This window comes from Thalassophryne amazonica, chromosome 23 (genome assembly GCF_902500255.1).
Source record: "Thalassophryne amazonica chromosome 23, fThaAma1.1, whole genome shotgun sequence".
NCBI lineage: Eukaryota > Metazoa > Chordata > Actinopteri > Batrachoidiformes > Batrachoididae > Thalassophryne > Thalassophryne amazonica.
Genome location: NC_047125.1, coordinates 33,901,540 through 33,927,139, shown reverse-complemented (window position 1 = coordinate 33,927,139; position 25,600 = coordinate 33,901,540). Strand labels below are relative to the sequence as shown.

Sequence of the window (25,600 nt, the reverse complement as noted above, 5' to 3'; positions counted from 1 at the left end):
GCTTATCGTTCCTGGCTGAACAAACAAAAATGTATTTACACTGACTGCCGTCACATTCATCATTTATAGAACCGTAACTGTAGATTGCATTGCGATGCAGGGGAAGATAATATCTCATATAATAATCAGCAACATGCTGACTTGGCCTCATTCGTAATTTTTTTTGGCGGATACAGTCCTGGTGGGAATTATTGACACCCCTGAACCTTAAATACAGAATTCAAAATATGTTCAGAAATGAATCCAGTTGAACCATTTTTGTGGAATATACAGTATTTCAGTATAAGAAAGCATTTTGTTGTTGATGTTGTTTTATAATAACTGTGGGCATTTTATTAAATATTTTGATTACACAAAAATGGTTAATTTGCATGTATTTCTCAAAATAATAAAAATTTTCCACCTAAAATTCCTAGGTGTCAGTCATTGTGACATTGCTGTGCATTTAACAAACAAATGCAAAACACCAACGCTGCCACGTTAACTAAAGCACTTCTGATTTGTAGTGCCCCTCGTGTCACTCAACTCACATTTTCCTCCCCTCCCATTAAATGCACGTACATGCACACCTTTGCAGAAATCATCCTCTAATGCCTTCTCACTTAAAATACTCCTCAGTAGTTGGTAGGTGCTGCTGACACAACCCTCAGCCTGCCGTGTGAGGGTCACACATGAAGGGTGAGAGGGGCGGGGTTAGGCAGGGTGCAGGTGGAGAGAGGTGTGTGGTGAAATGTGCACTTGAGAAAGAAAAGCAAGAGGCTATGAAGATGACTGTTGTCATGTCAGGGTGAAAGGTCAGCAAGGTCAGACTCCGGATCTCAGCAATTTTTTTGATCCTGCACCAACTGTAGTGTTGCACTATGATTTTTTTTTTTAAATAGCAGGACACTTCTACTTTTGTCCTTCTGTGGTCAGCAGTTTGGCATTAATGTACTTAAGAAAGGCACAAAATTAACATTGTTTTGAAAGCTTTATCACATAATGTTCTTCTACTTCCTGCTTTTAAACTCTGATAAGACTGAAATGATGGTTCTTGGTCCAGTGAGACATCGGCATCAATTTGACCAGTTAACGCTTAGCCTAGGCTTGTGTGTCATACATCACACTGACAAAGTGAGGAACCTTGGGGTAATTTTTTTTTATCCTAAGTTGTCCTTTGACCTCCACATTAGAGATATTATGATGACTGCTTTCTTCTATCTGCAAAATATAGTGAAGATTCGTTCCATCCTGTCTATGGCTGATGCTGAGATGCTGATCCATGCGTTTGTCTCTTCTAGATTGGACTACTGCAATGTTCTATTTTCTGGTTTACCACAGTCCAGCATTAGGGCTCTCCAATTGGTTCAAAATGTTGCAGCCAGACTTTTAACACGAAGCAGAAAGTTTGACCACATTACACCCATTTTGGCGTCTCTTCACTGGCTTCCTGTCCCAGTGAGGTCAGATTTTAAGGTTCTGCTACTAGTCTGTAAAATTGTTCATGGACTGGCACCTCCCTACCTAGCTGACCTAATTAAACCCTACGTACTGACTCAGGCTCTGCGGGTGCAGGACTACTTTGCGTCCCTAGGATGAATAAGAAGTCTGTGGGTCACAGAGCTTTCTCTTATCGTGCCCCTGTTCTGTGGGATGATCTCCCTGCATCAATAAAACAGTCAGATTCTGTGGAGTCTTTCATGTCCAGACTTAAGACGCACTTATTTTTCCTTTCATGTGGCTAGCATACTGGTATAGTATGTTACTATGCTTTTTACTCTTTTAAATTGACTTTATTAGGAAAAGGAACGGGCTGCAGCCTCAACGTTACCTAAATTCTGGGTTTTTTAGTGAAGGTTAGGGCTAGTGGCCGGCGATCACCGTAGTAGTTCTAGTATTTTTTTTTGTTGCTTAATACTGATAAATTATACTGTATTTGTTGTCTTTCTGATGCCTGATTCTATTTTTTCTCTCTGTTTGAGGTGTAGCTCCATCCAGAGATGGGAGTGGGTGTCTTCTTCTGCAGGCCTCCTGTCCTGTGCAGCAGCATGAACTCCAAAAAGTTCTGTATATTCATATTGTTAATTGTAGCAGAGGGTCGCCTCTTTGAGTCTTGTCTGCTTGAGGTTTCTTCCTCAAATCATCAGAAGGAGTTTTTCTTACCACTGCCACCTGTGTTCTTGCTCCGGGGGTTGGTAAGGTTAGACCTTACTTGTGTGAAGCACCTTGAGGCAGCTTTGTTGGGATTTGGCGCAATGTAAATGAAAATACATTGAATGGAAGTCCATTTTTCCTGATTGTTTCACGTAGTAAAGTGAGCCCCTTTGGTTGTTCTCAGGGTCACCACAGCAAATCTGAGGTGGATCGGCATGTTGATTTGGCACAGGTTTTACATTGGATGCCCTTCCTGATGCAACTCCACATTACATGGCAGGGGTGGGGTTTGAACCGGGAACCTTCTGCACTGACACCACGTGCACTAACCACTTGGACACCACCCTGCTCCCAGCAGTTAGGTTCTCAAACTCAAACAAGCCTGCAGAATAGTTGCTGAGCTCACTGTCCAAAGCATTGTTTTAATATTTGCATTTACTGATCTTTGAATGCTTTATCTTCAGATTCAATAAAGGCTGACTGCAGTTCACAAATGTCACACAGTGTCTCTTTAAGCATATGGATTTATTTTGGGATTTTGAGATTAGGATTTACCAAAAGTGCAATGCACTGGAACCTGAAGAAACCAAAGCTATTTCAAACAGCCAATAGTGGTGAGCTAAATAACATGTTTTTACGGGCGAAGGCGTGTAGGTCTATTAGTAAACCACTTGCTATGTTGAGGTTGCAGTTTGAGAGTGCCAGATTCCACTGGGTTGTTCTTGTTGGTGATGAAGTGTACGGGCATGTTTGAAGAACATCTTTATGTGTGCGGCAGTAACAGAAATGTGTCGACCGCCTCTTGTGTGCATCTGTGTTTTATTTACTGATTTATTTTACGTTGTCCAGATTTGATTGTGCAGTGTTTCTTAATTGTTGTTATTTTAAAAAAATATAAAGTAAGCAAGTTACAAATGCGATGTACTGTACACACGTCGTCCATTTCTATTTGTTTGGAATGTCCCATTTTAAAATGAATAAACGTAAAAACAGTGAAGTTGTGTCCAGTAAGGGAGTGACCTTTTCCATGTCATACAGTAAAATAATTCATTTGTAAAACTCATTGTGCAATGTTTCACTTTCTGGAGCGTTCGCTCGGTTTTCAGGCCCAATAATAAAGGACCATTCAAAGGAGTTGCCCAAATATAGAGAAGAAACACACACTTGTCTCCACGCTAATCAGTTCTCCTTTGAAATGCCATGTGCTGGCAAGAAACTAATCTCCCAGGACACGATAGCAATCACCCAAAACCTTGACTAATTTCCAGAGTCAAACACAAAAGCACAGTAATATAGTCCATTTTAATTTAAAAAAACAAAAAAACAAAACACAGGTGTTTCCCAGCAACAGCATATTTGTATTGGTCTTTTAGCGAGTTTTCTTGGAGAATAACTATGTGCAACATCATGTATGTTCCAAGTTTGTCTTGATTTATGGGTGAGGTTTAGAGCTTTTGTAGAAATCCATAGCAACTCGGCCTGAAAAATAACCTCCAAATGGGTCCTCCTCAAATGACCTCCTAGCTTGTGCAAACTGTGCCGAGTTCTTCTGATGTTACCGAGTCGACTGTTATTCACTCTGCTGAGGAGAAACATAAAAATCAATAAGTTGATACCTTTCCATTAATCTTTACTGCAGAGTCTGATTTATACAGAGTTCCTGCTTTGTTGGAGTAAGTCTCAATCTACGTTTGGTGCCAAGACAAATAAACCCTACAGGAAACAAGGGGAAGACCAAGAGAAAAGAAAGAGGGAAAGAGAGAAAGATAAGTGCAACTGAAAAAGTCAGCATAACAAAGAAGAGAGCAGCATCTGTGGTGTGGTCTGAGCCGTGTCTGGATCAGATCAGAACAGCAGTCCCAAGACCATCAGCTTGTAAGTCCTTTCAAACCTGAGGCCCATAAAAACATTTTTTCTTAAAGTTCTGTGGAAAATGCAGATTCATGCCACAGTGTAGAAATTGGTGCGTGTCTATTACAAAACAAAACGCTTAAAAAAACTGAGGATGTGGTTGAAGTCTTTGTGGATCACGCCACTTCTGGTGACCCAAGACCAAGCAAGCTCAGGCTCAGATTTCAGTCAGACTACCAGGAAGAGGTCAGATCTGTTGTCACAAGTCTGTGATCTGTGTGAGTTTAATTGATTCCAGAGAACACGGCTCACACCGCGGAGGTGTGCAGAATGCCGCTTTAACGTATCGTTTTCACTGACGGACGCGTTGAACGCCAGTTCAGATTATTAACATTATTAGCATGAAATTAGGATGGAATCCAAACGTATAAAGTGATAAACACTGTCTCTGACCCAGAGCACATGAGTTCCTGTTTATCACTTCTGGAGCTGCGCGCTCCCTCTGCTGCAGGGGGAATCGCACAGCTCTGAAAACAGAGTGGGGCCCTGAGTGGAGTGGGGGCCCTGCGCCACTCCACTTCTGTTATTTTCTTACATTTTTTTTTTTTTTTTTGTCTTCTGTTTGATCCTGTTTGACAGCAGCAGATGGCCACCTCTTGGAGTCTGGTCTGCTTGATGCTTCTTCCTGTACATTACCAGAATCTGCTGATGGTGATTTTCCTTCCCACTGTCACCAGTGTGCTTGCTCATGGGTAAAGTGGGTAAAGTCTAGACCTTACACATTTATAGCACTTTGAGTCGACTGTTATGATTTGGTGGTGTGTAAATAAAATGGATTGAATTGAATTGACTTACCATAATATGCACTCAGTAGCTTTCATTCAAACCGCACCGTTGTATATTTAGTTAGGAAAAATTTCAAAGTTACTGTCTGCAAAGTCAGACACATGAGGTATGATGTTCCGTGGTACACTCTTCATAGAAGCTAAGTATATATACAGTATATGTAGTGTGCTGATACGGGGTGGCCAAGTGGATAGTGTGCTTGGTTTCAGTGCAGAAGGTTCCCAGTTCCAACCCCACCCCTGCCACATTTCTCCATGTAATGTGGAGTTGCATCAGGAAGGGCATCCAGTGTAAAACATGTGCCAAATCTATATGTAGATCCACTGTGGCGACCCTAAGTGAAAACAAGGGAGCAGCAGAAGAACTATACATACTGTCCTTATTACTTCACCACTTACCATTTCTCAGTTTTCTGAGAAATCACTATGTCAGATCAGCTTTCCTAGTCCACTTACACACTGCACCGTGTCCAATTCAATCTTGGGAAGCTTTGTCTCAGTTCTTTGTTTTGCCGGCATAGTCGAGGCCGCCGGTAGATAACTGAAGCATCTCCTTATTTTCCAGCTAAGATAATCTTTCCTCTTGGTATCATGGCATGGAATTAACTTTCCTCACACTTCAACTCGCTCCGGCTGTCACTCACGGTTCCTGATACAGTTCTGGAGTTTGATGAATGTTGTTGTGACAGAAACTGACATGTGAACGTGGACAGCTGTCTCGCCTGCCATGTTTGGTAATTACCCGGCAGTCCACACGTTGTCATCCAACGCTCCGGCCGCTGTTGTGCTTCCCAGACTCACTACTTTCCGACTTTTGCATCATTTGCTGTCAGTCAATTCACCGCAGAGGCGTTTGTATCTTGACAACAATCACCCAGTATTGGACTGCGATCAAGCTAAAATGCTCGATGACAAGTTTGCTGTTTACGGCTACAAGCCCAAAACAACAGAAGAAGACATTGGAGATAGAAAGTAGTTGAACAGAACATACTGCCATCAGTGTTGCCGCTAAGATTTCTCACTTGGGATGGCAAGAAATTGAACAGAAATAGTAAATAAGTTTACTATTACTTTACTTTGTTCTTCTTCTTCTTAAAAAAGTAAATAATAAAAGGATGCTAATGTTATAAATAAGTTTTTACCCAGTACAGGACTGTGAAATTCAGTGATGTCAGCTTCAAAAGATAAATTGTTAAATCATATGTCATGAACAAATAACTGCAGCAAAATTTTAGAGAAATCCTTGTCCACAGACAATAATGCAGATTTGTATCACATTTGCTGATGATTACTTGATATTTATTTGTGAAATAAAACAGATTACAAATGTTCATCAGATCTGATTAATCCCTGATTCTCATTAGTGATTAAGCTGTTGATTATTTTTTTCAATTAAGTGATCAGCTGTCAAAGTTCATAAAATGTAAAAAAAGATGAAAACTCTTAATTGTAAAAGTGAGTAATGATTAAAATGTTTTTGCAATTCTAAAATAATTTCAATGAAATAACACAATCAGATCCGTTTGATGAAAAGAATCTATGCAGCTAAAATGGAAATGTTTGGGAAAGGAAGGAACAACTGTGGTCGTGCCAGAATACAATAATGAGTTCATCTGACGTTGTTGAGAAGCAGCTGCTAAAACACTTGATTTTCATGTCTTCACTCATTACAAGCAGCCGCAAACAGCACGAGAGGACAAATATCCAGCTTTTGATTTTCTAATAGCTAAACGTTGCCAGTAAATAGCGCTGAGTTGACATTCCGTATGTGAAGGGCGTACGGTATCAAGTCCCTGCACGTACACCCTGTGAGCTTGAACACAACCTGACGGCTGTTTGAAAGGCAGATAATCAATGAAAAACCTCTGGAGGAAGTTTTCAGAATATAATTAAAAGTGAATTGTAGTAAAAGCGGCTAACACGTGCCAGACAGCCTGGGTGGTCCTGATGCAGATGGAACGTGTCGCCCATGCTGTGTCTGTGTTATGACTAGACCATGAACAACACAAGAGCATGGAGGGATTTTCAGAGTAAAGCGAGAGAAGACACTGACACTCAGCATGACACTCAGCCCAAGAAAACCTGCAGTTGTGAGTTGGTGTATGTTTCAGAAATAGGATTATAACTCAGCTTGATTTGAAGTGAAGAAATCTCCTAAATAACGAGGATGTTTTGCATGAAGGAAAATGTGGCACCATCATAGTGCAGAGTAGGAAACAGATTATTTAATAATGACCCAAAAACTGTCACTTCAGCTGGCCACCACTTAGATCGCCTCAAATGTCCAAAATATGTGCTCTGAGTTGTTGTTTAGTAATGCAAAGTGGAGCCACGTCTGTAAATTTGTGTGCGTGTGTGTGTGTGTGTGTGTGTGTGTGTGTGTGTGTGTGTGTGTGTCAGGCCCCTGCAGAGTTCTTGTTATTCTTACCACCCAAGCCAAGAGCAGATAGCTTGTCAAAATAAGCACGCTCACTTCCGAACGATGGGAAGACAACTTTCCGAACGGATGCAGTGGGGATGTGTTTCTATCCACTGTGGAATGCCTGCAAATAAAGAATTTGTTTGTGGAATGTGGCTCTTAAAAACACACATGCACTCGTTCTTCAGTCCTCTGTCAGTCAGCCGAGCAGAACGGTTCTGGACTGAAAGTGATGACTGAGAAGAATCAGAACAGTGTCCACCATCATGACCGGTTCAAGGTTTTACCGTCCATGACTTCCACTTGGAATGGTATGCATAATCCATATGAGTATCAGTCAGCTGTGAAAACTGCAAGATAAGGTTTTGTGGCCTCTCACGGCTGCAGGGCTGGAGATGGAGCCAGAGTGCAAACTGTTCTGCACAATCATGGGTTCTCAGAGGAATAATCACTTCTTTCTTTTCTATTTAGTTTCAGAAATACTGTATACTGGTCTGGAATCTGAGAATCACTGCACAATGGTGTCTGAATCAACTGCTTTTAAACAAGTCTCTGAAAACACTGCAGTGGTCCAACAACTACACCGACATAATCCTGAGAAAACTTTAGTTAAAATAAAAAAATAAAAAATACAGGTCACCCACAGGATTCGAACCTGCACCTTCCAAAAGCTCTGATTGCCAGAAACTTTACTAGTGAGCTACCATCGCTGTCCTGTCACAGGAGCTGGAAACTGCCTCATATCAGGAAGCATGTGGACGTATTTAAAAAAAAAATTAAAATGACGCACCATATAAAAACATTGCATTGTATTAAATCCCTCTCATTAAGCGGGCAATAGAAATATGATCCATCTGTTGACACATGGTCAGTGACGCACAGTCATGAAATGACATGAATGAGAAGCAGTTCGCTCGTCTCATTCATGTCCTCATCTGCTGGCTGTAGTTCTGTTAGCCCGAGGGCGTGTCCTGCTGACACGCATGTCTTATGGACTGTGCGCTGCAGGACACTGCTTCATGTGGAACAGAGCACGCGGGTGACGTGACAGTCAGATCGGCTGCTGCGTGTTACGATCTGATGGCCCGTTTCAGTCTCGGGGCAGCCTGTCCATGTGCGCACCATGCGTGCGCACACGTGCTCTCTGCAACCCATCGCCACAGTGATATATGTTTTTATTTATGTCCACTTGATAACAGCAAACAGACACACGCGCGTCACAGTGGTCAGTTGTTAATCCATGTCCATCCAAACACAGTATTGTCCAACTGGGATGTCCAGAACAACCGCTCTCCACAGCCGCTTCAGTGGGCAGCCACACCTCCTGTCAGTTTTTAGCACACACACCAAAGCCACACTCGTGGGGGACTTAGACAAGTTTCACTGCCAGTATGACACTGATTGTCTGCAGACTGTTGTCATGCCAAGAATGCGAATGGCCACACATTTTCTTAGGGCCCGGTCCCACTGGCCTTAAAGAATCTTTGTGTATGAATTGTGCTCAAAATTGGTTCATATTCGCTAAACATCTGCAATATCCGTGAAACATGCTTGTATGAGACGGCCGACATCCGCACACGTCCACAAGCATCCGCAGAGGCACGTTTTTCCATTGCCAGTATTTTTGAGCTGCACAAAATTTTGGTTACGGATGACATCCGCCTTACGAGGTCTGTCCAAAAAGTAATGGACCTTTTTATTTTTTTCAAAAACTATATGGATTTGAATCACGTGTGATTGCATCAGCCAAGCTTGAACCTTCGTGCGCACGCGTGAGTTTTTTCACGCCTGTCGGTTGCGTCATTCGCCTGTGAGCAGGCTTTGTGTGAGCAGTGGTCCACCCCCTCGTCGGATTTTTATTGCGAATAAATGTCTGAACGATTTGGAGCTTTGCTGCATCACATTTTTCCAGAAACTGTGAGAGACCTTCAGGTGGACACCATTCGGAAAATTCAGATGGCTTTCAGGGACGATTTTATGGGGATTACACAGATTAAGGAGTGCTCCAGCCGGTTTAAAGACCGTCCACAGTGTCTGAGAGCGCGGCACACTCCGAGCGCCAATCGACAGAAATCGACATACCTGCCAGTCATTGCCAGTCCAGCTGTGGAGACATACAGATGTAGTTATGGATCCCCAAAGACGTAGTGTGATAGTTGCTGTCATCCAACAACATACTGATCAACGTGTCCAAGTCCAGCAATTGCTCCAGAGCTGTGGTGTGAATAGTGATGCTGACAGGCCCGAGTGCGCTGCTGTTTTGACTGCAATGCAGATGCCGCGCACGCGCATTACAACCGCTGTTGCTGCCACACGTGTGTGATGCAGTCTCAATACATGCGTTATACGAGGGCTGTCAATAAAGTATAGGTCCTTTTTGTTTTTTTCAAAAACTATATGGATTTCATTCATATGTTTTTACGTCAGACATGCTTGAACCCTCGTGCGCGTGCGTGAGTTTTTCCACGCCTGTCGGTGACGTCATTCGCCTGTGAGCACTCCTTGTGGGAGGAGTCGTCCAGCCCCTCGTCGGAATTCCTTTGTCTGAGAAGTTGCTGAGAGACTGGCGCTTTGTTTGATCAAAATTTTTTTCTAAACCTGTGAGACACATCGAAGTGGACACGGTTCGAAAAATTAAGCTGGTTTTCAGTGAAAATTTTAACGGCTGATGAGAGATTTTGAGGTGATTCTGTCGCTTTAAGGACTTCCCACGGAGCGAGACGTCGCTCAGCGCTCTCAGGCGGCGTCATCAGCCTGTTCAAGCTGAAAACCTCCACATTTCAGGTTCTATTGATCCAGGACGTCGTGAGAGAACAGAGAAGTTTCAGAAGAAGTCGGTTTCAGCATTTTATCCGGATATTCCACTGTTAAAGGAGATTTTTTTAATGAAAGACGTGCGGACGGGTCCGCGCGTCGGGACGCAGCCGCCGCGACGCTCCGCCACAGGAAAAACACCTTTGTTGAAAGCCTTAAGGACAAGTTGGAACATGTCCTGCCTGTTAAACAATTTCTCATATACTCACTCCACTGAAAGCCATCAAAAGCCGCCTGGATTTTACAAATGGTTATCAACACGGAGGTGTTTTTCCTGTGCCGCCGAACCGCGTCGGCTGCGTCCCGACGCGCGGATCCATCCGCACGTCTTTCATTAAAAAAAATCTCCTTTAACAGTGGAATATCCGGATAAAATGCTGAAACCGACTTCTTCTGAAACTTCTCTGTTCTCTCACGACGTCCTGGATCAATAGAGCCTGAAATGTGGAGGTTTTCAGCTTGAACAGGCTGATGATGCCGCCTGAGAGCGATGCGCGACGTCTCGCACCGTGAAAAGTCCTTAAAGCGACAGAATCACCTCAAAATCTCTCATCAGCCGTTAAAATTTTCACTGAAAACCAGCTTAATTTTTCGAACCGTGTCCACTTCGATGTGTCTCACAGGTTTAGAAAAAATTTTGATCAAACAAAGCGCCAGTCTCTCAGCAACTTCTCAGACAAAGGAATTCCGACGAGGGGCTGGACGACTCCTCCCACAAGGAGTGCTCACAGGCGAATGACGTCACCGACAGGCGTGGAAAAACTCACGCATGTGCACGAGGGTTCAAGCATGTCTGACGTAAAAACATATGAATGAAATCCATATAGTTTTTGAAAAAAATAAAAAGGACCGTTACTTTATTGACAGCCCTCGTACATCCGTGATTGTTCGTTATATATTCGCTATACATTATTAATATATCCGTAATTCATCCTGAGACATTTGTTATTTTTGGCCAATTTTGTTGCAGACGACAAGGAATGCCCATAATTTGTATACTCAATTCATGCGCAATTAATCCTCTCCCCAGTGGGACTGGGCCTTAAGTGCCATGCGAGCGGTGTTAGATGTTTGTGCATGTCTCCTGGAATTTGGCCGACACCTGCCACAAGAGGGTTTGAGGTTCACACAGCGCACACTCTGTCTGTCAGCCGCTGGTGTGCGCAAATAGTTGTAGCAACACGTGAATGAGGCGTTGGAAGCAGCTACGAAATTACACGGTTTGCATACGATTCCTGTTTCATGCGCACTTGATGAGCATGTGTGAAGGGGCCCTTACTCACCAACAAAGGTACATAAACCGCTGGTTTCCTCAACTCTACCCATCACTCAGCCCATGCAAAGTCTGGAAAAGAGTAGGAACCAGAACACATCCCTGATGAGCTCTAGTTTCCACCAGGAAGAATTCAGTGATTGTGGCCCCTGCTCAGTTCAGAACTCACAGTTTTTGGGTATAGCTTGGCTACGATGTTCAACAACTTCTTAAGGATCCCACAAATTTTAGCTCTGGAGCACTTTTTTACATGGCCACTAGAGGCCAATGTTTACTAACTTTAAAACACAAGTACAAGTCGTAATAAGGTGCTTACACAAATGGCCTATGTGGTCGTTACATGAGGTCTGTGTGCATAATGTAATAGATACAATGAAATATGTGACACCATGAATGATTGTGAGGAGCTGCATCAATGCCACGTAGCCCCCAAACTGTAGGTGGGACCCCACGGTTCCGTAGGGAGCCCACCACTACTACAGGCACAACAGGCTGCTTCATCAGGATCGAGTTCCTGAATGGCAGTGTTTGATTAGGAAATGATCAAAATCTGATCGAAGAAACAGGATCTGAGTGGAAAATGTCAATTTTCTGGCAGAATAATATTTTGGGACTGTTGAAGTTCTTGGATTGGGCTCCATCAGGACACCAGCCTTCAATCATAATGCAGCAAGAGTAAAAAGCCAAAGAAAAGGTTCATGAAGAAGTTAGAGGTGAGTTTGAAAAAGAATGAATTAGGGTTAACTAAAGTGTTTTTCCAGTCTTTCATGCCGTAGTGTTAACAGAGAGAGAGAGAGAAACAAACAAGTCATTAACCAGCTGTGACAGAGCCAGGTGGGTCCAAGGTCTGATCAAAGCTGCCGGAGGCGGGTGAAGGAAGGTAAAGCGTGTGGCGGCGATGTGGGAGACCGCATTTAGCATTCAGGAGGGCTGCCATGCACATAAGAGCCTTTGATTACCAGCTGGAGTACCTTGGCACCATCATAAACCCCTGAAGGTGTGGAAAGGTTTCAGAGTCCCAGCTGCCAAATGCAATGAGGCGCCTGCTTTTGAAGTTCCAATCAGACAAACATCTGTTTGAAGACAGCAAGTCCACCTTCATAAGGATCCAGTTTTTCATCAGTAGGCTGAAAATGTACTTTATGTCCACTGATTCGAGTAAGAACAGGATATGAATGAGAACTGACTTTGCCTTTCTAAGGTGGATAAAGAATTTGGTGAAGTCTGATCTTTTCCTGAATGTTTTGTCTTCTTTTCTTTTATATTCTTAGATTATATTCAGTGTCAGACATAGACTTTCACCAATATATTTTTATATTGCTAACAAAACTAAACTGTTAGTTCACAAAATCTGCCGTTATTGCCATCTCAGCTCTGGCTCTGTTCGGCGTGCAGACGTACTGTAAGTGCTCCTGCCGTGGATCCCTGCAGGCTTGTTGGTCCTGACGTTATCACTTCTGCTTTGACGCATTTGATCAGCATGCTTAAACCGTCCCACCACTGCCGGCTTTAGTATCTGTTCTTTGGAGCTGTGCCGGCATCAAATGATCTGCCAAGTGCATCATTAATTGAAGGAATGCACGAGCTGTGAAGCGCAGAGCAGTGCGGCCCGCTCAAGGTGTGCTCACGTCCATTTGTGGCTCATATATGTGTTTATATATTTGCTCAGCATTTTACCCATATTGATGAATCTATTATAATGTATTCTGTTGTTTTCTCTGACATTATTGCTGCAGAAAACATCCTTAACTTTTTGAAACGTTTCTGTCTTATTGTTTCTCACAGAGCAGATGAGGCCTAAAATCCATAGATTATGAAATCCAGTCTATTTGATCCTTGTCTGATGTTGGGTTTGTCCTTTGGCTGTTTTAATTGGCGATAACGTCCATCATCAAGGGAACGCCTCGGGGTTCCCCCGGAGGAGCTGGGAGAGGTGTGTGTGGATCGGGAGGTCTGGGCGGCTTTGCTTGAGCTGCTGCCCCCGCGACCCGACTCTGGATAAAGCGGAAGGAAATGGATGGATGGATAACGTCCATCATTTTGCACCTGTGCATTTGTCTCGTACCTGCGCACTGTGGCCGTTGGATCGTGTTTGGTTGCAGTCTGTAAATCAGATGCAGCTCTGGCTATTTGGAATTTCTCACAGCGAAAACTATTAAATGTTAGATAGGTGGCGCTATCATACGAAGAGCTCAACATGTTTGTTACAGTTTGTACAAAGAGAATAGTAACATGGTGGACTTAGGTTCGGATTGCCTGGTTAGAGATTTTGTTAGCGTGTCTGGGCTGTCCTGTGAGCGCTCGGGGTTACAGGTCGACCCCTTCCCACACACACTGGATCTTATGGTGGCCTTCATGTTCATACACTGACCCAAAGTATTCAGGGCTACTTGGAGGGTGTTATTAGTGGGTACACATATGTACGCTGTGTTTGGTCAGATCACCGTGGTACCAAACACCAACCGCTGACTCATGGCGAACGCAGAAACCGCTGCGGTCCATTGAAGACGTAACGGCACCCTGAATGTCACAGATACACACAGCCAGTCATACCAACACCAAAGAGCCCTGTTATGTCATGGAAAGGCTTAGAGTAAATCACACGGGAGCAGGATGGGCGCCGTGCTGCGTCATGCCGAGTGGGCGTAGTGAACGCCTCTCTCTCTCTGTCCTCTCCTTACCTCGCTCCGCGCCTCTGTAATTACACCCCGTATTAGACAATAAAGTGCCAGCGCTCTCTCTCTCTCTCTCTCTCTCTCTCTCTCTCTCTCGCTCACTGGTCACACCCTGTGCGTGTCTCCTCTCTCTTCACCTCCAGCTTTTTACAGCCTGTCACGTGCAGCTATTACGTCCTGTTTGGACTCAGAAAACAGAAAATCATCGGCCTCCTCCTGACACGCGCCCTTTGTTTTCCAGCGTGACCTTTCTGTTTTTTACTGACTAAATTGATATCAGTCCTCATGAGCTTGTCTTGGCTCCTTCTCCCTTTCTTTCCTTCTGCTTTTGTTCTCCTGTCTGACTTACCCCTTTTTACCTCGTTTAAATCATCATTACGGCAGAACCCCACTTTGAGTTTGGCCTTCACAGCAAAGCCAGCAGATGGGATGTTGGGCTTTTTACTCCAGAGAAAATAAAGATCTGTTTCTCCGACTTCAATGTCCTGTCTAATTGTATGTGGTGGATTGTAAATGGAGGCTAAAGTTAGTTTGGGAACTGCAGCCGGTGTCTGGGGCCGACGCAGCAGCTCTGCTCTGCAGTGTTCTCTGGCGGTTTGTGACCACTGACGAGCAGCTGCGTCGTCTGTATGAGAAATAATTACAATTGTAGAGCTTTCTCTTTTCTCTCCTCCCTGCCTGCCCTTGTCGCCGGTCTCGCTGATGTTAGGTTTGGAGGAACCCTAGAAATGAGGTCTGTTTTTAGTGGTCGTGTGTGACGTTCTTCATTATTCAGTTTAATCATGTGACTAAGGCTGAAGCTATGTTGGTAGGGCTGCGGCAGGCAGAGCAACGTGTGGGATGTGTGCATGCGAATGGTTAACCGGTGCAATAAATTCAGAGCAGCATGACTACATGAACCGTGGCACACTGTTACTGTTACTTTAAGCTTTTTAACCTGATATGAAATTTGAAGAATGCATGACCCTTTAAATCAAACCTCAAACCTCTCTGTTTTGTTAAGTTACTGAGCGCCCCCTTAGCAAAATCACCTCTGAATCATTCTTTGAATGATTGTGTAGGTGACCAAAGCAGAATTTGTTGGATAACTTGTAAGACTGATATTTTTCATTCATTTTCTACACCTGCTTATTCCAGTTGAGTGTATTCCTGCGGTCACTGGGCGAGAGGACGGGCCGCCACTCCATCACAGAGCCAACTGATATTTAGACACGTGGACGTCTGCCTTCTCCTTTGATCACATTGTAAATGGACAATTTTTGGATTTTTCATGAGACAACTTTAAGCATTTCCTGGTGTATACACACATCAAAGGATTTGGTTATTTGGGGTCAGGGTGTTCATGATGCTTCTGTCTGTACTGTATGTGTGGTAAACACTTGATACTTACACCGTTGGTACCCACTGGGACTGATTAGAGTTGTTTGGTGTATATATTTGCAGGGGTTAGTCAAGAAGGCGTTCAGATTGCAGACTTTATCCTGGGATTATTATAATCCCAGTGTTTCCACACTCCATGCTCTGTGCATGTATAAAAATGCTGAAATTGAGTTTGAACTTCAGGCAAACTAAACTACAGCAGTGTAGTTAAATTTCTTGTGTGCTAAAAAGTGTAATTTTTCTCTTTTAACAGCAAATCCTGCGTCACTCCCGATCAAACGCCACCAAAGTCATTTTTCTGATCACCGACGGCTACTCTAACGGTGGCGACCCTCGGCCAGTGGCAGCCGCGCTGAGGGATCGCGGCGTGGAGATTTTCACTCTGGGCATCTGGCAGGGGAACATCAGGGAGCTCCACGACATGGCTTCCCAACCCAAAGACGAGCACTGCTACCTTGTGCACAATTTTGCAGAGTTTGAGGCTCTGGCTCGTCACGCACTGCATGAAGGTGAGAGGGAGCGTTTTGTCCGATGCTCGTGGACGAACTGGATATCACTTAGTGTCAGCATGTGATTTGAAAATATCTTGCTGGGAATAAAAGCAAAGCCTCCTGGGAGTATTCTAGGGTTATATAAGAATGACTTAACCCAGATCAAAACCCCACCCAGTCTCACACTTTATTTCATGCTCTCGTCATGAAATGAGTCACATATCTGTTGCGCATTTTTATTTTATTATTTCTTCCTGCTATCCCTTCCCCTAACTCTAACCATAACCCCCCCACTGCCCACATCATCCCGCATTTTGTGCTCCCATCACAATAGATTAATTGAGTTTTCCTGCTGCCATCACAAAATGGCGTGACATTAGGTTGTCCAAACCAGCGATTTGTGAAGCTGAAGCTACCACAGGCTACATTTTAGTCTCCTTGAAGACGACGCATTCCCATCCTCACCATTTGCCCTGGAGCCATATTTCTCAAGTAAAGCTTCTGACCCTTTTAGAAGTCTAGTGTTTTCTTCAAAGGAAACAGATAATGTTATAAATGTGATGTCACAAAGTGGATTTTCCATCTGTTATGTCCAGCCAGCAGCCATTATGATTCACTTTCAGACACTTTTCCCACATCTGTGTTGCACTTCCCACAATTTGGCAAAAAGGCCGTTAGTCACGTTTTCAACAGAAAACATCACTATAAAATAAGTATACAGCACATGCACGTGCGGGCGTGCATGGTTGTACCGGTAGGTGCAGTGGTTGAGATGAGTGAGACAGGATCAGGCCGTGAGAACGAAAGCCAGCCTCCTCTATCAGCTCGGCCTCCGGTCCGTCTCTCACGCTCCGTCCTGAAATCCACCCGCGGCCTCCCGGCGCACGCTCAGATCGTCACACATTAAGCCACATGTTGGGCCGCGCTGGCTGGCCACGGATCAGATCACACAAATTACAGCAGAGCCTTCACAAGGCTTCCTGCCGTCTCAATTAGAGGAAAAGAAAGAGGAGTTACAGAAACAAAAACAAAAAAAAAACAGAACGTGTGGGTTTGTTTTTGTGATTATTGTATTCTCTGTGTGCAGGAAGAGGTTTTGACTGTTTGTTTGTGAAAGTTTTTTCTACCTCGGTGGCGTGCGTGCTTTGTCAGTTTGGGTTGTTCTCTGTGGTTGGTGTTTTTTTTCCATCCTCGGGTTTCTGTTCGCTTGGTGGTGCAACAGATGATAAACAGATGAAAACAAATCATATTCAGAAAAATTATTATTACTCCTTTGTAATTTATTTCAATCATTTCTCTTTTTTTTTTTTTTTTACACCAAATTGCTCAAAAGTAAATCTCCATTGCGCTCCGCCGCATTGCCCAAGGTGAAAGATAGGGCCCTTCAGGTGAATTTTGTGTTTGGATTGTTGAATTTGTGCTGTGTGTTTTTCCCCCACAGACCTTCCGACAGGCAGCTACATCCACGAGGATCCGTCGAGTTGCTCATCTCTGTGCGATGCAGGCAGGGAATGCTGCGACGTGATGGCCAGCTGTAAGTGCGGCATGCACACTGGACAATACGACTGCATCTGTGAAAAGGGCTACTACGGCAAGGGTCTGCAGCACGAGTGCACAGGTAGGATGCTGTCGTCTTCTCTGGTCTGGCTCACGTTCACCAAACTGGCTGCTTCAGTACAGTGATATCATGAAAAAGCCAAGCTGCTCTCACTGCACATCTTGCACTGACTGCAAGATGTGCAGTCGCATACACAAATAATAGATGTTTTTAGCTTTCCTGCTGGATCATCTCACACCCACTTCTGTCATTGCTCACACATTTTCTCTGCACAGGTTTTGTTCTCATGAAGCAACAAACCCAATCTTAAGCAGAGAAAAAGTGCAGCGAATCTGAGATCTGAAGGTTTTTTTTTCTGACCTTCCTTTATTAAATGTATCTGTGTTAATTCTCCAAAACCAGGACTTCCTCAGAGCTTCTCTTCCTGAGCCCATATCCACAAAGCAACTCAAAGTCCTCTCAAAGAGCTCCCAACTTCCTGGCAAGGAATCTTACCCTAAGAGAGATCCAAGAGGTGTCTGAGAGCAAGTCTGAGCAGGGAGGCGGCAGAAACTTTGATCTTTGTGAGGAGGCGGGGTTAACCCTGTTGCTAGGTATGACTCAGTCCTCCAAGAGCTGTGATTGGGTGTCACAAAATGGGAAGAAGAAATTTAAAAAACAAACGTGCTCTGTGCTCCAAATTATGAATGGACAGTGAAATCAACTGATCATATAACCTGAACTGCATTAAGACATGTAATCGATAAAATAATTTAAAGTCATGATGATGAAACTCAGCAAATCAAAATGAATTGTTGCACAGTGTTGTGAAAGTGTCGTGACACGGACCCACAACAGGGGGCATTAATGAACGGACAATGGATAAGCCAAAAGTAACAATTTAATGTTGTGAATCGCACAACGACGTACAGACAATAATAATATGGTGACTGTCAGTCATACACCAGGTGACGTGTGGGCAGGCTCGACGATAGAAGACGTCTGGCGAGAGAAGAGCCGGATCCCACACAGCTGCCACCGCCAACGGAGCTGAAGAACACCGGAGCCGCCAAGCCCTGCGCCCCAGGTGGCCGCTGTCTTCAGCAGTCAGACCCGGTACTGCTGGCAGAGAACAGAGACAGTCCTGATGAGTGCGAGGTCGCACACTCAGTAATCCCACAGTTTGTTCACAATTAGGAGGGAGAACCTCCACCTCCAGCAACAATTTCACCCGTGCAGCTCCTGTTGGTCTCTTTCCTGGATGGAGTGAGAGGCGAAGAACGTCGTCCTCTCACTGTCCGCCAATCCAGCCTCCGACAGAGCCCGCAGGAACACGGCTGCACACAGAACAATGTTTTGGACAACAATAATTACAGCAGAGAAGGTTACCTGAATGGTAGCTGATTTCTCGGCGGGGAGGTGGAGTTGCAGTCCGGCCTTTATGGTGGTGGTGATGAGTAGTGGATGAGTGACAGCTGGTACGGATGATGAGTGACAGCTATCACTCCTGGTCGCTCCGACGCCCTCTCGTGCTTGAAGCCCGCACTTCAAGCAGGGCGCCATCTTGTGGTGGTGGGCCAGCAGTACCTCCTCTTCAGCGGCCCACACAACACACAGCTTGAAAATGTTTGTACCTCATTCACATGACAATTATCTATACATTAAAAAAGTGTGTGTGTGGTTTATTTAGTAAGTTCAATGTAAGTACATAATATAATTGTAAATACATAAAAAAAATACACGCATGACACAAGGAAGTGAAAACACTTATTTCCATTGTTGTCCAGCATCAAATGACAAAATAGAAGTAAAATTAAAATAGAAATATTAATGATACAGATAATAATAAAAATAATGACCATATTAATAGTGTGTATATGATAACAAAAACTGAAACAATTTACAAATACATTAAGACAGTAAATTAACATTAAAACTTAATGCAATTAACAGGAAAAAAGGGTTGAGTTCCTCTTCTTAAAACTGTTGATGTCTAAGGTTCTAAAAACATTCTGGACTCACACATCATTCCAACTCAACATAGAAACTGGATAATTTTATTACCACCCTTGAAAAATGTCAGCTACCTATTTTATAAACACAACCCAATCTCGAGCCCGTGGATCCCCACGGACATCACGCTAGTTATAGTGATTAGCTTATTGTTATGTTTAATCTCCATGCTGTGAGAAGCACTGGTCCATGCTGTAATCCAAAGCAAGAGCAGCGATTGCAGCACACAAGCCAAGTTCTTCTCAAACAGGTGAGTTTAGGCTGCTGACATCACTTACTTTGATATTAATAATTGCATGGCTGTTATAGAGTTTAGAATAGAATAGAATGCCCTTTATTTTCATCATACAAAATGTACAGTGACACTGGAGAGAGGTTCTTCTGTGTCAGTGCAAACAGGTAACGTAAAAAAACAAAAGATATAGTTCTAGGTATAAAATCCTACAGGACAGTGCAATGAAAATCTCTATGTACAAATCGCTAATTATCAAAGCTAACTTTTTTGTTAGCAGATTAGCTTTTCAGCTAACTTCAAAAGCCATCAGCGGACCAATTAGCTGCTGATAACTTTTAGACCGCTAATATTTTTTTACATAGTTAGTAACTGTGAAAACCATTTATAAACCCCACTGGCTCCTCTTTGCTATGTATTTTGCAGCAGTGAGGCAGCTGAGAAGAGCTGAACTCAACTCTACCCCAGTGGAAGGGGCCTGGCAACCAGGCTGCCACTAAAAAAATCAAAAGTCATTACCCTTGACAGCACACAGTGGTCCAGCCGTGAGGCAGACGTTTTGAAAAAGAAAGCAGACTTGATTTATGGTTTGATTTATAAATCAAATTAATCCTGATAGAATAACTACATTAGTGTCAACTTTTAAAATGTACAAAGTGAAAATATACCACATATCTCTTAATTTTAAAATAACACACTAATTCTGAAATTAATGATTCTGAAATTGATTCTATAAGTCAAAACCATAAGTCAAACCTGCTTTCCTTTTCAAGACTTCTGCCTCACGGCTGGACCGCCGTATGCTGTCAAGGTAAATGACGCTTTCCTACAGCAGTGGGCAGGGTGCATAAACACAGAAGTGCTGACTCATTGGCTGTGTTTGGGTTTGTGATCGCCTTTGATTCTATCAGAAGGGCTGGCGGTGTTTAAACTCAAAACCGGCTTGTTAGTAGCTGAGACTATACTGGAGACAATACTGAAAGTTATTGGTTAGCGGTTAGCTGTAGCTTTCAATACATTTTTTGGTGGTTTATCGGTTTAGCGTTACAAAAGATAACTTTTCAGTTAGCTGATTAGCGGTTATCAAAGCTAACCTTTTGGGTGACCTCAAACATTACCCCTGCATCATCAAGCCAGCAGCGTGTTACTGAATCACTGCCATTAAACATACGGAGAATGTCTCTGCTTCCTCTCTGTCTTTCCCACCATCTTCTCTGCTTAAGACACTCTTAGGCTTTTTAAAAGTCCTCCTCCCTCCTCTTAACAGTTTGGCACCTTAGGAGCTCTCTTAAGACCTAAAATGCTTTGTGAACAACTTTCATCTTACCAAGGGAAAATTCTAAGAAACGTCTAAGAATTCAAGGAATTCTAAGATTTTTCTTTGACTAACATCACTAGGAGTCACTACTTTTAGCCTTTGGCTGCTTCGTGGATACGGGCCCTGGTGTCTTTTTCTGTCAGAATCTCCACCACATTAGTCCACCACATTAGCCCCCTCAAGTCACTGTGGGTGAAAGTTAAATAAGCAGGCTGTCCACAGAGCAGATCCCTATCAGCTGACTCTGTAAGGTCCTGCTGGGTTCGAGCTGACTGAGATGATGATGTGTTTGTTTGTTTGTTTGGGACCTTGACGTCCTGCCGTCACCTCTAACTGCATCTTTCACTGGGATTCTGTTACTTTAAGTCCATCGTGAGTCATGAGTAAAGTGTTAGAGTCATAAAAATAATCACAGATGTGGCAGATTTTCAGGTGGGCGTGCAAACAAATTCAGACTTCAGTTTTTCTTATGCTGAATCATTCTCACCTTGTGAATCACAAAGGTCATTCAGGATGAAAGAACCCTCTTCTCTGGGTCAACACAGGTAAAATTCTGAGCCTGTAATGAGCTGAACTCGATTGAGGCGCTTTCAGTCCTGTTTTCCACGTCACTTAAATTCACATATAAATTTTTTTGACAAGACCTGACACAGAACTGATGACATTGTAGAGGTTTAGTCTAAATGAATCAATCATGTTTTAAGAGTTGATTGTGAATATGTATTCTCTGTGCAGTTCAGGGTCAAAGAAACACACACACACACACACACACATGCCACCGTCTGCACGTGCTCTCGCTCACGTAAGTGTGTGGTCAAAGGTTGATGGGTTATTTTTACAGAATATTTAATCACCAGATTCACAGCAGCCGTCTGTGTGATTGTTGGAGAGCAGAACGACAAACGTGTTAGATGGAGTGTGAGCGTTAGACTTCATTTAGACAACTCAGACGTGATGTCGGAGAGGGGAGGAGGAGGGACAAAGAAATAAATAATAATAAAACACACACACACACCGAAGACACCGCTTGAACGAAAGAGTAGTCTGGGTAACAGGAACAAACACAGTTTAACAAACAGAAAAACTCCCTCCTGCTCATCAGATCGATATTGTTGAGACTGGAATGCCACGTTCATGATGAATCTGCTTGAATGGTTTGATGAATAGCAGAGACCAGCAGACTGTGAAGTCGGACTCTGCGCGGCTCTGCTCTGCTCGTATTCTAACCGTCAGGGGCGTCGGCTTACTTATTTTGTTGTGGACACTTGATTTTGCCATAAATCCGACAAGGCCTCACTGTGTTCTGGCCCGAGCGGCAACACAGTTAACCCCGTTCATCTAAACTCAGTTGCGTTCTGTATGTTTGTGCACACGTCATAAAACGAGACGTACATATTCCCCCAATAACTCATAAAGCTCTTTCAGGTAGCAGTCGCTCCAAACTCAATTAGGTTTGAGGTGAAAGCGCAACATAAGCAGGAAAACTGCGAGCAAACTCCACAGGCTCCTTCCTCTCTGTTTCTGTAACCTCACTGGGATTGGCTGAACCGTAGGTGTTTGGTGAATTATGGGCACGCCACGTGTTTGAGACGTGCCAGAGCCCCCGAGTGACAGGCAGACACGAGCACTGAGCTGGTGTCACGCCGGTTTACGTAAAGTGTGCTGAGCCTTCAGGTGGGCGAGGTTCCATAAATCACAGCAGGAATCCCAGCAGATGGAGACACACTTTAGTTTACTGTGACAGACCAAACAGGATGTTGTTGTTTCTCTTCAAATACCAGTCGGAAGTTCAGTGTTTGTATCACGGAGGATTACCAGAGGAAGCGGGGCCTGAGAGATTGATAGCAGAGGAGGATGACATGTTTTCCTCCTGTCACAGCGTCTGCCTTATCAGCTCCTCGTGTAGCCTGTGCGAGCGACGGGAGCTCTGGTCTGTGTTAACGCCAAGGACGCATCAGCGCCAAGTGAGAAAGAGACGGCAGAAGATGGCAAGAAAAAAAGAAGGACAAATGCATCTGAGACAAAGAGGGGGAAGAAAAAAACGATGCAGCAGAGAAAGTATTTGTGGTCTGGGATGTTTCACACTTTTGTGTATGTTCCTCATTTTCTGTGCTTTTAATTTTGCAAGGATCACTTCAAACGTTTGTGCCTGTGGTGCCTAAAGTCTGCTCGGCTCCAAGGGGCTTTCAAGTGCAGAGTCAAGCAAATCCTCACACACCTTTCCAATTTACTTTCACAAACAGCGGTTCCTCAGCATTTTTTTACATTTACGGCATAGTTTTAGCAGTAAAATCAAAGCTCCAGCTTTATAAGCTAAACATCAATAAAAGTTGTTTTCTGACCTATTCCAGTGCTTTTTCAGATCTAATAAAATCTATTTTGATGTCCTGATCAGACACGCTGTAGTCTCGGTCAATACATTTTTTTTTAGCTATTTTTAATGGACTTGTCACTTTTGCAGTTGTCCTCACCAGAAAAGACTTTTATTGTGAAGCCCATTCAGGAAGTGCTGAGTCAGTACAAGCAGCAACATAGAACATGATTGTATCTTCAAACTATTAAGAACAGCTGCATCTTTATAGAGATTCAGGTACCAAATTTGAATATTGTGTGTTCAGTCCAGGGTCATAAATATTTGGACAGCTTTTGTAATCTTGCCTCTGTACACCACAATGGACAACTGACATTACTTCACAATACAAATGATACTCCTCATTTTCGGCTCCCTAATTACCATTCATTTGGCACAGATCCTCCAAAGAGATCTAGTACTAAAGACATATAGTGGTTACCTCAAGAGGTTGGTTAACATCCAAGTCTCATAACCATACATTAAGACAGGAAGCACCAGGACCCTAACGACTAGGATATGTTGGTCTTCTGGGAAGACCCCAGCAATTGGAGAAGGCCAAGTGGATGCCTGCATCTAACGTGGCTGCAGTACATAGATGGTTAGTTCCAATAGTTCCAGAACCTGGCATGATCCACACCTACAGGCTGAAGAAACTAAAAGCCCGCCATGAGCGCCTGGCAGCACAAATCAATAAGCTGCCATCATCAGGGTGCATGTAAGTAAAGTTTATTTCTGTAGCACCTTTCCAGATAAAAATCACAAAGTGCTTCACATAAGAACAAAGAAATTAAAAACAGCAGAAACACAACACTACGTAAAAGCCAGCATATACAAATGGGTCTTGAGGTAACAGTGAATTAAAGAGTACAGCCCCTTTGAACTACTGCCCAATAATGTGCCTCTCCACATCATGGATGCTCCGATCATGTTGAACAGGAATATGTTTCAATGCATGAAGGAAGACTGAAAGATATCAGGAACAACACTTTGGTATGAAAGCAGAACAATCACCCAGGTCTGTCAATGCAGACACACCAACCTGAGCAAGAAGGCTGGTGACTCAGTGCTCCACATATGGATCCTGGAGTGCTTGATTTGGTCCACATTCAGTGGGACACTGATAGGGTTCCTCAGCAACTCAGTGCGGCTGTGGACAACAACACTCAAACCAAACTCTAGGGTCATCACACAAATGACTATGAGGTGTGGCATACAGGAAACTGATACACCATCCTTACTGCTGCTCTGCACAGGCCTGAATGCCCTCAAGCAGATTCTTACAAAGACCGCATATGGAGACAGGTTCAGGAGTGGGGTAAATGAAACCAAACTGTATGTTAAGAGTGAACGAGACGTAGACTCACTGATCTGCCTCACCGGGGTGTTCAGCGGTACATCAGCATGACAGTCGAGCTGGACAGATGTGCCTGATTGATAGCAAAGATGGGGAAGGTCACTAAAACAGAGGGAACGGAAACTTCTGAAGGTACCAGTTGACTTTGACTTCCACAGGCCAGCAGAGGACAGTCACAGGCAAGTACTCAGGAACCAGCTGAGTGGTAGAAATAAGAGCCATGCTGCCACCATATATGCCTTGCCAGTCATCAGGTACCTTCTGGCATGGAAAGAGATATGTACAGGAAACAGATGTCAAGACTCAAACTTCTCACAGTGTATGGAGGTTTTCATCCAAAGTCCAGCACCCTAGAGCTATGTGGTCAGGAAAACAGGGGACCAAGGGCTAATAAGTGCCTAAGCCATGATGCAGGGTGAACCAAGAAGTGTTCAAGACCGCACCAAGTAGTCTGCCCTCAGGGACAAACCACTAATAAGTCCCTCAGACAGCAGAAAACATAGGACAGTAAGGAAAAGGACGGGATGTTGTGGATAATAAAACACCTCCACACTACTGGCAGATAGAGGGGGGAGGCTGACATCAACAAAGTCAACAAAGAAGACAAGAACAGCCTGACCTGAGGAGCTGCAGGCTGTGCAGAGATGCTTCTGAGACACTTCAGCACATTGTGGCTGTGTCCAAGCTGGGATATAACACAGTGAGAGGCACAACCAAGTATCTGCAACCTCTGTGCCAAAATTGAATTGGAAGTGCCAAAGTCCAAGTGGGGAACCCCAGCAAAGGTGGTTGAAAACAACAAAGTTAAAGTGTTGTGGGACTTCAAGTTCCAGACAGATGAACGGTGATAACCAGCCAACTAGACATTGTTGTGGTTGACACAGCAGAAAGAGCCTGTTGTGGTAATTCCCC

At 43.8% G+C, this 25,600-nt stretch overlaps 1 protein-coding gene across 1 annotated transcript in view; it reads left to right on the top strand.

Annotated features, from left to right (window-relative positions):
• svep1 (sushi, von Willebrand factor type A, EGF and pentraxin domain containing 1) overlaps nucleotides 1-25,600 on the top strand; it is a 97,460-nt gene that overhangs the window by 19,820 nt on the left and 52,040 nt on the right. The window contains 2 exon segments of the mRNA XM_034164156.1: nucleotides 15,644-15,899; nucleotides 17,323-17,499. Coding sequence (XP_034020047.1) covers nucleotides 15,644-15,899; nucleotides 17,323-17,499 — 433 coding nt within the window.